Here is a 12,460-nt window from a genome sequence, read left to right on the forward strand (position 1 = left end):
TGTTTTCCTGAAAATTAACTAACTTCAATGGGGAAACATTTTTTGGAAAAGATTAATTTTAGTCAAACTCGTTACTTTGAGCCCAGGGTCTTTCGGAAACAACCTCTTTGCCTGCACAAGGTAGGGTAAAGTCTACGTACATATTACCCTCCCAGACCCAGAGGCGGATCCAGAATTTTAAGCGTATGAGTTCCTATAACAATCTCAAGTTAATCTACATGATAAGTTAACCAACGAACTGGGTTCCAACCTAAATATTCTTATACTTTTAACGAATTTTTTAGTACAAATACATAGTCTATGCAAAAGTTACTGGGTTCACGGGAACCGTCACCTTTGCTCTAGATCCGCCCTTGCCCAGAACCCACTTGTGAAAATATTCTGTGTATGTATTTTTTGTTGTAGTATTTTAGTCAAACTCATATTTTACACTAAATACATGACATATCATGTCTTCAACTAATGCCCTTTTCTCACTTAATTATACTATATATAGTTGGTTAAAACATATTCTCACATCATCATTCTCACTTCACTATAGTTTGTTAATACATATTCTCACATCAATTCGCAAAATCTCATGTCATATAAAGCCGTCTATCCCTCAATAGAAATAATATAACATGGCAGAGATTGATTGTGGTAAACCATATGGCATGACAAAGTACTAACTAATAGTTGGATATGTAACAATGCTTATAGCTTTCTATAGATCCAAAGAGTTGTAAGCTTCTTCATCTTCTTGATATTCCTCGTCCATGAAATCCTCTTTCTGCAAATAATCATCTTCAAAGAGGAAACTTGGGGCATCTTTATGCTTCTGGGAGTTACGATCATTTAATCCGATCACTGAAACTATCTTATCCCTGATGCAATTTCCAACGTTATCCATGTTAACCCTTCGAGACTGCAATCCGAGAAGAGAACAGCATTCTTCTTGGAAATTCAAGTCATTCGAGGATAAGATCAGGCGAGCAAGAGTTTTTGCAAGATCAGGTGCACAATCACAAATCTGTGATGAAAAACAAATTAGAACTTGAGCAATATACGCTGATGCAAACTGGAATTGATTTTAACCAATTCAACTTTAAAGGGGATCATATTCAGCTAGAAGGTGCCTGATAATTAAAATTAATGCATGCAAAAGACTACTGCACCTACTACTATGTTGTAGCAGTGGACTAATATAAAGATATATGGCCTATTTTTTATAAAGCTGTTCAACTATATAGCTAAAGTCTAGGATAGAGGGTGTGAACTCATCAACCACTGGCATACTACATATGCCTCTGACCATTGATATAGGTACTGAATAAGTGTGTTGTTTAAAAAGTGTAAAAACGTGAAAGCACATGCCCTTCCAGCTCATGAAAAAGCTATATCTGACAAAAACAGGACAGCGGTGCTTAGATAATGCTTCAAAAGCAACTCCCAGTTAAAAGGAGAATTTTTTATAGGAAGCTTTCATTCCCAGTGAGAATATACTCCTTGCCCACCCGCTGCTCTCATTAACTATTTGAATAACTGTCATCCCTCGTTCAAATTCAATCACCCTACTCGTGTAAAACATCAGATGGTTTATGAAGAATGTAAAAGACTAAACCATGACTAGTTCCTTTAATATGTGAACTACCTAGTCAGATGGAATTACTGAATACTCTCTGGTTAGCAACCAATCCTTTAACAATCCTCATCAAAAGAAAATCATACAAACTACTTTTTCTGCTTCATGCTTCGGTATGGACATATAAGAATGCAGAATAGATCATAAAATGGGGGGATTAATTTGTTCATAGCTCAGCCAATACCAGGAACCAGAAAATCCAATGACCATTTTGAATGCAGAGAAGATCGAGAAAAATTTACCTTAAGTGCACGTGTACTTAGGAGAACCCTGTGATTATTTTCCTTTAAGTCATCCAAAGCACACTTGACAGCTTTTCTAGCAAGATTTCGATCAGGTAGACTGTTTTGTGCAACCAACTGTTTCACCTTGAAAGCAAGTTAAGCAAAACACAGATGCAAGAAATTTCTCATTGTTTAAAGGTAACACCTAAGATTGTATAACCATGTTATTTATCATGGATATGTATAATTTACGGATATTGTCTATGGTAACAATGGATGGCAATATGAACGTGAAAATATTGTGGCAGGTTCTCCCATTCCAGCATTATACAACCATCATGATCTGCAATGCTTCGTAGAGCCAACCCATAACTTTTCCAGTTGATGCTTGTCAATGCATCAACGGCCGACTGAGCAATAGAACAAGGTACAAAGTCCTTGAAATATAAGACCTGGAATCAGGCATAAAGATACAAATCAAAGAAACAGAAACAAACTACTATTATTCTGAAAAGAAAACATGAAGAAGGGCAAGATACTGGATCAACTAAAAGAAGGCGAGCAAGTAATGCTCAGAGATGAATTAAATAACTTCAACAGCATCTCATCAATCAGGTAGAAGGAACTAAATTTTCAAAAAAAAATTGCTTAAAATATTTTGTGATCGCATACAATGTTAGAAGACTAAGTTTTGACCAATCATCTTCCTGACCCATACAACAACTATGGATTGATGCTAAGGCACACAAGGTGCCTTTTAACATGTCTTTGTTATGTTGAACTTCCAACATACCTCCAGAATATGTTGAAACTACTGTAAGGACTAGAAATCCTTGGAGTTAACCAACCTGTAACTTCTATGATTCACTTAGCAAAAACTTCTGATACCCTCTTAAGTATAATAAGCAATACTTAATTAAAGCTAATACCAGAGGCCACATTTGTTTACACTAGGTAAGATCGGACAATTAATGTATCCTGTTTGGTGCACAATGGGTTACTCTAGATTTTAGAAAATACTTGTCCTTTTGGAGACATCTACAAAATTGGAAAGATACATAATAGATTAGATTTTAGACAATACTTTATTTTTTATTACAACATTACAATGGACAATCGCACTTTTCAACAACTTCTATGCCTCAGTCCCTAACTAGTTAGGGTCAACTATATGAATCCCCACTTCTTCATTAAAGCTCAACGCATATCTAATCATATCATGAGCTTAAAAGGAGCTACAAGGTCAAGGAATAGCCAACCCAAATTGCTTGGAATTGAGGCATAGTTGTTGTTGCTGTATATGTAATCCTATCGAATCAAATGTTATCAGGATGGCCACAGAGAAATAGGTCCACTTACTGGCCCTAAAAAAATCGAAATATCTTTCAGTTATTACTCACTTAAATAGCTCTCTACTCTATGATGTAGGGAAAGATGCATAAATATCAGCTTCCACACACCATACAGGCACGGGATTCTTCACATTGTGTTCCATGGTTTACATAAAAACAAGAGATTCATTATAGTGATATAAGACCCTGAAAATTGGAAACTCCAGAGACATTAATAATGCAGATCTGAGATATTTCACGATCCACTCGTTCTAAGACAATAAATGAACTCAACTTACAAGTTAATAGAAGTTCAGAAAGAATATGAAATATGAATGTATATGGTGAAAACTGTTATCTAACATTTGGTGACAACATGGTTAATAATAAGCACATATTAGAATGTGAACATTTTTTTATGGTTTTAAGAGCTTTCTTCAATTAATAATCCAAAAGCAAACCTCCATTTTCATGTCTTGTTCCCTGATGCACGAAGAAGGGAATTGTTCTGACATCTCACTGATAATCACCACAGCTTCCACCACCTGGCTATTGCCCTGAGAACTTCCAGAAGAGTTAGCAACCCCAGTTCCAACCTTCAGAGTTTCCCTGAAATATGAAACTACAGCATTAAGTATAATAAGATTGTTTTAATGCACTTTTTTTTTGCTCTGGACGACAGTTGCATCTCCAAAGGGAAATTTCCATATATGAGCCATCGCAGTTTCTAGTTTAGCACCACCAATAGATCTTAACTAAACAATGCAGGGAAAATTAAATCATCCTACATCAAAATATAGAAGGAGCGAATTGAATTCTCGACCAGAATATAAAAGGCTTGACTTTGAGTTGCTACTTCCTGCATGCTACATGTGATCTGTCTTATTGCCTCTACTCCTTCCTTCTGCTTATCTGGCTTGAGTTCTAGCATTCCCTTTTATATTTGACCCCTGATTTTTCCTCACCTGCTCCACTCCATCCCAAGCTTCTTTTTTCCCCATCTTCACTCAAGGCTCAAGCTAAACTATTTGACTACACCAGTCTTTTAAGAAGCCAAAATCTTCAAATTATGCATTTTAGAAAAATAATTAACTACTTTACAACACACTAAAGTACCTTAATGAACAGTCAGACATACAGACAAAACTACACAAGAAAGAGCAAAGAACTGTAAATGTTACACTTTTTAATGGGAAATTGCAGCAAGAAAGGCCTAACTTAAAGATAGTAGATGCAATACTCCATGTAAAGCAAAGAATGACAAAGGTCGGGAAACTACGTCAGATTGGACAACGAAGAAACAAGAAATACCATTGCTAAGTACTGCCTTTTTATTTTTTGAGTTTAGCACCTAAGAATTATGAATTTAATATGTGGAAGTAAGACCTATTAACACATTATCCCCACCCTTCAACAAAAAGTAGATGAAGGAATGCATCATTCATCAGACAAAACCTAGCACCCCTCTAGTACTCACCCAATTGAGAAGACAGTGTGGCGATTACGAACATAATCCTTGAATCCTACTTCCAAGCATTTAATGCTTTCAACAGGAGAATATGCAGAACTTCCCTCAATTGCCAGAATACGACTTTCAATCTGTGATCCCAAAGGATCATTGCCACCAACTAAGAGTTCCATTACAACTTTCTGGAAGAAGAAACAAACAATCAGCCAAGAGAGGTAGGGGTCCTAGCTATTTCCTAGGAAACAGCAGAAGTAAAAAAGATAGCTCCTTAATTATAATTAGAAGTCCAAAGAACTTGGTTAAAAAGACATATACTTAAATTTTTCAAATCTCAATGCGAATTTGATAACGACAGATTTTTTTTTGACATGGTGAACCCCTTCAAAAATAAACAGTTGCATTTAGAACTATGAAAGGGGTCTATAGAGGAGATAGTTGCATTTGATTCGAATTATAAAGCATATCAAGGACAGAAATGAACTTGCCGGAATCTTCACAAGGATCATCTGCGTAAAAAGCCATGAAAAACTGGAGTTAATAGAGATTTACTTTGAATTTGAGAAATCATATCTAGAATGAGCTGATAAACATGAAAACTGAACCTTCTGAAGAAAGCAGGTAACCTCTGCCAATAAGTCATCAAGGCTCTTGGATATTGATACTGATACTTCAGTCCCGCTGCAAGGTATAACTAATTAACCATGTGCAGAAAGACAGAAACATAGGAAGAGGGGAAAGACTAGATGGGTACAGTCAAGAGAAAACTAGTTTAGGAGTAGGATCACAAGGATGGAGCCCCTGCAAATGGCATACCTGAATTTGTCACCATTCTTTGCAGTTGAGGGTAGCTTTATCAGTCTCCCAGCAGAATCAGATTCTTTCAAATTTAAGTTTAAGTTGTGTATCTCACTATCAGATATGCCTGCAATTTTCATCCCTCAATTTAAACTACCAATGCTCAATCCTATGAGATTATAGGAGTAGTTCCAACTTATGTACTTGTAAAACATAAGATTGTTAAAGTAAGAAATATGCTATATATGTGAACCATAAATACTATCCAGAAACCATTCTTCCAAAGCAATATCAACGGTTTAATTGCTAGTAGATAATGAGCACCCTAAGCTAAAAGAGAAGCTGTGTGAGCTTGACTGGAATTGCTTAAGTTGGAGAACAACATATAGTTCAATCTACTGTCAAACTGCGTCAATGCCACTTTTTAGCTAATATTTAGAAGGTGTTACGGATGAGCATGTATTCTTTGATTAAAAGTAGATGGTTAAGGAACTGTATCATTCAAGACATGAATAGGCAGGATTCAGTGCAGAGTTAGCATTGAGACATTTTTAGTAAAAAGCTGATCCCAATTTACCCATAGGAAAGTGTGGACTTGCTTTAGTGGTAATGCCTCTTTTCCAAGTTAAAGATTTCAAGGTTTTGAGACTGTTTGAATAGAAAGAGTGATAATATTGTGGCATTAATTTGACCTATAAATATCTCAAGTTTTAGAAAGCTGCCTAACCTTCCTCTTTGTGAAGTTCATTGAGTATCACATCCCTCAAAGGACAAAGGAAATAATAGGACTTGCTAGAGTAATTTGTGCAGACTATATCATGAATAAACTCCCAAAAATACTACATACGCCCTCCGTCCCAAAATGTTTCGCTTCTCGAGAGTCAAATTATGTGAACTTTGACCAACATTTTAGAGAGAAAAATTGCAACTTGTAGTACTTTTCATATGGTTTTTGGATATCTAAGTTTTAATTGTAAAATATTGAGATGATGTAATTCAATTTAGCTTCGAAGATTAGTCAAATTGACTCTCGAGAAGCGAAACGTGATGACTAATTTGGGACGTAGGGAGTACAAAACTTCCCAATTTTTGTCCTAACAATAAAATTTGACTAAGCAATAGAATTATTCACCAAGAAGGTTGGACTTACTTGTAGTTGCAAGAGAAATCATCCCATCTACAATGTAAAAGATACTATATCATCAGCAAACTCACATGTGGCAGAAAAGAAATTATGAAAGGCTTTCAATTGTATCTTCCAGGCAAGAGAACACAAAAAGTAGAGACGCATGATCTTTAGTTGCGATACCTGTGAACCCCCAGAAACTGAATAATTAAAAATTGAACTCTTATATTAGCTAGCACTTTCTTTCGTTCCCTTTATGTTCTTTTCCATTTTTCTTGTCCGGCAGCGATGGTAGTAAAACAAAGGCATTTATGACCTGATCATTTGCTAAAAATGCTGTGTTGCTTTGCCACTAGAATCCTCATATTTCTCTCTCTCTTTCATCCCACCCCACCATACGCTCCTCCTTTTCAGCTCCCTAATCTGTTGGCTCAAAATTTAAGAATAATGCTCCTAGTAACTTCAAGTTGCATGAAGTTATGCTTCATATTCCAAGAAATGGAATACAAAGGCGACTTTTTCTTGTGCTTTAATCAGCATTTTAGTCGGTCAGAATAAAGTCCAGAGTTATGGCTTATGTCACATATACCATTTAAGAACCACAGGAACTACTGTCTATGCAATGATGAATAAAAGTATGAGGTCTTGTTTCTTCCATATATATACGATACACAGATATGTTTTAGACGAGAGGTATCTACCGAAACTTAAACCAAAGCTGCATGCATATCAGGTATAACTCTCTGAGGAACATAGCATAGAAAAATAGAGTAAAAAAATAACAAGCATGTAATTGCCAATTGCTTACCCCATTGATTAGTCAGAACAGCATCGTTTCTGTATTTCAAATATTGGTATTCCTCCAATTTGCTTCCAACACCAGTATCAGAAACTGTTTGTAAGAAATTTTAGTGATTCAGCCTCATAGATTCTGCTAACTATATTAACAAAACACTCAATCAACAGTTTAAAATGAATATGCAGTTTATTTCTGAAATGCAATCTCATTTCCTTATTCTAACCAATAGGATCAGTGAAAATGTGAATTAGACAGATTAGCATGGACAAATCAGTCATCAAGTTAACATGCCGACCAATTTATACTTATTTGAGCACTCAACAAAAAGATATAACTAGTTTTGTGTAGTTAATTAGCTCCTCCATGCGAGCTATCTCAAGCCCGGAGAAAGGAGTAGCATCACTGTAGGTTGAAGGTCATCGTAAAATAGCTCAAACCTGTTCAATACCGAAGAGGAGAATGGATTCAGGATCTGTCTAGCAACCTCATCTAGCTTCGGAGTGAAATTTGGAATTGAGAAAATAAAATTTGAATGCAAATGTAAATTCCGTATCCAGAGAAACTAGTCAATGCGTATTCAAAGTGAATCACTGCCAGATGACACATCGTCTATATCATAGACATGCATATACGGAATTATGGCATACATACGCAGTCGCAGATACGAATTTCTGAACGAAGAACCAGAACACACACGCACGCACACAGACGGCGTTGCAACTTAACAAGCAATACATGTTTCTGCTCGCATTTTTACACACACACACACATCAACAAAATCGAGAGAGAGAGAGAGAGAGAAATCGCCTGAAATTCGAACGAGCGAGCGTCCAAATCGAGAGAAGGAAGTCAATTTTACGGATAATCTGCAGAGATCATCAGCTAAGCGGCAACGTTGAACGGCGCAGAAAATGAGCTGCACAAGTAGAAGAAGAGTGAAACTAAAGTTCAATTAATAAATTGTAAGAAATGGCAAAAGCTGCAATTGGAGTAACAATGCAGAGGCTACAGTTTTGGAGTAGAGGAAATCAATCACATGTGTATAGAGCATTTGTACGGAAGAGACTTCCATTTCTGCTGTACAACTTTTGCAGAGAGAGAGAGAGAGCTGTCAATTATAAGAACTGCGTTTGATTATCAAAATGCGGTTTATAAATAGCATTAGATATTTCGATTATTTTAGATGTACGCTTTATAAGTCGCATTTGATATACGCGACTTATAATTGCATTATCCGATTTATTCAATTTAACTCACACTTCAGAAATGCAAATTTAACCTAATGTCATTATTTGTTTCAGTTAACTTATTTTACATGCATTTCGTATATTTTTTGAAATTTCAACAAAAAATACATAACAATGAACTGTTTTCAGCCAAAAAATTTACATTTTGGGAAAAAAAACTCGACTGCTACGAGCAATCATCCCGCTTTTTGAAAGTTAGGAATTATGATACTTTGGCCGTTTATTTTACAACGAGCTTTCACACGGAATTACTTCCTTCCCCCCCCCCCCCCCCCCCCCCCCCCCCCCCCACACACACACCAAAAAAAAAAAAAAGGTAAAAGTATAGAAAAGAAAACAACAAACAACAATTTCATTAATTACAAGCTTGAAGTTTACCACATAAATCCTCAATATCATAATATTTTGTTTAGCACCATAATATCTATATCTATATATTATATTAAAAGGAGAGTAGTGAAGCATGTGGTTAAGCCAAGTAACAAGCCAAAATAAAGTCACTTGGCAATTTTAAGACAACATTAAAAATTTGAATTATAAATGGTAACATATTTAATGGAAGTAGTAGTTCAATAAGAATTATTATTTAATTATGATAGGAAATATATTTGACGTATGTTGACTCTTCAGAATCTCTATTATATTATTAAATTTAAATTTAAATTTGGAAAATAAATAATATAGAGTAGTATAATTTAGTTAGCCTTTTCTTGTATAATTATGGTAGGGACGTCTGTTATGGAAACAATTAAAGATTGATGAAGTATTCTTTAATTGATCAAGCTTTGTATCTGACCTTATTTGGGTACAATATACACTAATGTAGGTATCTTTAATTAAATTTTTTGTGTATAATTCAGTTATAGTCGGTATCCTTTTTTTGAGAAAAAATAATTAAATTTTTGTTTTGTATCTTACATATTAATTTTAAGTTGAAATAATAATTCTTTGTTTAGTACAAGCTTTGGATCTGATATTATTTGTGTACAATATACATTAATATAAGTATCTTTAATTATATTTTGTGTATAATTCAGTTATGGTAGGTATCATTTTTTTAGAAAGAATCAATTAAATTTTAATTTTGTATCTTGCACATTGATTTTAAGTTGAAATAATAATTCTTTAATTTGTTGGATTCTATTTGTGTAACATTAATAAAAGTTATTACTAATTAATAATTGGATTTTTTGAATTGCATAAAGTTGTCACCGAATTGTATAACTAAATAGTACTAAATATCTTTTCCTTTTGAAGAAACATTCTCTAGAATTTTGTATCTAATTACTAATTGATTTTTTTGTTAACGAATTGCTAGAGTTGTCACCGAGTTATATAAGAAAATAATATTAAATACCTTTTCCTTTTGAACATTCTCTAGAATTATGTAGCTAATCTAATTTATAATTTAAACAAAATTTATAAACTGCATAAAGATATTATTAAATATCTTTTCCTTTTGAAGAAACAATCTCTAGAATTTTTCCCTGATTAATAATTGAATACTTTTTTATGAATGGTATATTAGAACTATGACTGATTATATAAGGAAATAATATTAATACCTTTTCCTTTTGAACATTCTCCAGATTTATGTATATACTTAATAATTGATTATTTTTTATGAATTGCATATTAGAGATGTCGCTTATTTACCTAAGAAATTAGTATTAAATATTTTTTTCCTTTTGAAAATCCTCCAAAATTGTGTATCTACTTAATAATTGATTTTTTATAATATTGTATATTAGAGCTGGCACTGATCTATATAAGGAAATACTATTAAGAATCTCTATTAATTAGGGTTTTGTTGCTTATAGTTTTTAATTAATTATATTATATATAGAAACATAATTAATGGAGGTAGTTTAATGAATCTTATACATAATCTAAATAGATCTAGACAAATCTAATCTATATATCTATATAGATTTTCTTCTATGTTTGCTAGAAATATGGAGGTGAAAAATTAATTAAAAACTATAATAGAAAAAAAATAATATATATATAAAGACGTAAATTGAGATAACCTATGACTATTTATACTTTGGAGTAAGTTAAAATATAAAATAAAACTAAAAATTACTTAAGATATTAAAGATTTATTGAGTTTAAAAACTAAATAAATTCAAGCAGCAAAATAAGATCTTACATAAAGTATACAAATTAATTATAAGGTAAGAGAAAAATTAAATAATCAGCAAAAGATATTTTAATAACAAGAAAAATAAATTCATATTAATATTGATAAATCGTGCAAACGAATATTTTATACCTAAATATTACTACAACATTTAGATATAATGTGTTCAAACAATTAAGAAAATATTTTTCTATGATTAATATTTGAATTGAGTTTAGTTAGTTTAAGTTTGAAACCATACCATAATATTTTTGAAAATATGGTCCAATTAAGAAAATAGAATGATAAAAATTATTTGAATTTGAGATAAGAAAGTATTTTAATTTTTATCTATATTATATTATAATGAGTGTGGTAAAAATAGATATTAAATTCAAACAGGCTAATAAAAACTCACATGACAATGTAATAATATTAGGTATTGAATAATATAAGATCAATAATAAAGAATAAATAGAAAAAAAACTAAGATTTTTTATCATAGAAAAAAGTGTAAAACTTATTTAAATTTGAGATGAGAAAGTTTTTTATATTATGATAAGAAAAGTCATAATATAAGTCCACATAACTCAAGTCTAATAGTAAAATAAAAAAACTAAAAATATTGAACAAAAAAAATAAATTAGAGATAATGTAAGGACATTTATAAATCATAAGTTTAGAAAATAAAATAAAGTAAATATACAATACTTAAAATATTATTAAATTTTAAATAATTTAAAATTTTCGAGCAATATTTTTGAAACAAAATAAATATTTATTTTATAATTAAAAAATTATATATTTATCTTATATTATTAAAGAAAAGTAGTTGAGAATGATATTAAATAAAGTTACGAGTTAATGAAAAGCCACATAAAACGTAATAAGACTATATATTAGATTAAAAAAATAGGAAAATTATGTTAACTTATTAGAAATTTACTATTAGAAATGAAAATAAAAGACTATTTGAATTTAAGTTTAGAAAGTTCTTAAAACTACTATGCGAATGCTCAAATTATAAATAATACCACGAAATTGAAGTCTTATTTATGAAAAATAAAATAATAATAAAAAATAAAAATTTTAATTATAAAATAAATTTCTAATATAGGTAATTTTACAAAAATTAAATTTGTATCTTAAAACTAAAAAAGAAAAAAAATGATGTAAAGAAGTAAAATGACAGTGAAAATATTACTACAACATTTAGATATTATATTTTCAAACAATTAAGAAAATATTTTTCTGTGATTAATATCTAAATCGAGTGCAGGTAGTTTGAGTTTGAATGCATAGTATAATTATTTGAAAATGTGGTCCAGTTTAGAAAATAAAATGATAAGAATTATTTGAGTTTGAGATGAGATTTTTTTTGAAAATATTACGTAAAGAATTAAAATGACAATAAAAATATTATTACAATATTTAGAAATAATGTGATCAAAAATTAAGAAATTTTTTTCTATGATTAAATAATTTTTTAAAAATACAAAATAAATTTCTAATATTGGTAATCTTAATAATGAAAATTAAAAATTAAATTTTATCTTATAGCTAAAAAAGAACAAAAATTTAACTGCATCTAATACAAAATTAATTATAAGAGAACTCAATACATTTGGAACATGATAATCAAATAACTTATGTATTAATATTTTAGACTTATGATTAATATCTGAATCGAGTGTAGTTAGTTTGAGTTTGAATACATAGCATAA

At 31.4% G+C, this 12,460-nt stretch overlaps 1 protein-coding gene across 1 annotated transcript; it reads right to left on the reverse strand.

Annotated features, from left to right (window-relative positions):
• Positions 1 to 496: 496 nt before the first annotated feature.
• Positions 497 to 8,502, reverse strand: LOC107828584 (type 2 DNA topoisomerase 6 subunit B-like). Its single transcript, XM_016655929.2, has 12 exons — positions 8,377 to 8,502; positions 8,175 to 8,283; positions 7,377 to 7,460; positions 6,593 to 6,619; positions 5,461 to 5,569; positions 5,250 to 5,325; positions 5,133 to 5,153; positions 4,657 to 4,829; positions 3,641 to 3,788; positions 2,107 to 2,300; positions 1,867 to 1,993; positions 497 to 1,012 (listed from the first exon to the last, which is right to left on the reverse strand). Exons 1-12 carry the CDS (start codon positions 8,437 to 8,439, stop codon positions 707 to 709), a joined length of 1,437 nt encoding a protein of 478 aa, XP_016511415.1. The 5' UTR covers positions 8,440 to 8,502; the 3' UTR covers positions 497 to 706.
• Positions 8,503 to 12,460: the final 3,958 nt, after the last annotated feature.

The sequence above is a fragment of the Nicotiana tabacum genome, chromosome 8, assembly GCF_000715075.1.
Source record: "Nicotiana tabacum cultivar K326 chromosome 8, ASM71507v2, whole genome shotgun sequence".
NCBI lineage: Eukaryota > Viridiplantae > Streptophyta > Magnoliopsida > Solanales > Solanaceae > Nicotiana > Nicotiana tabacum.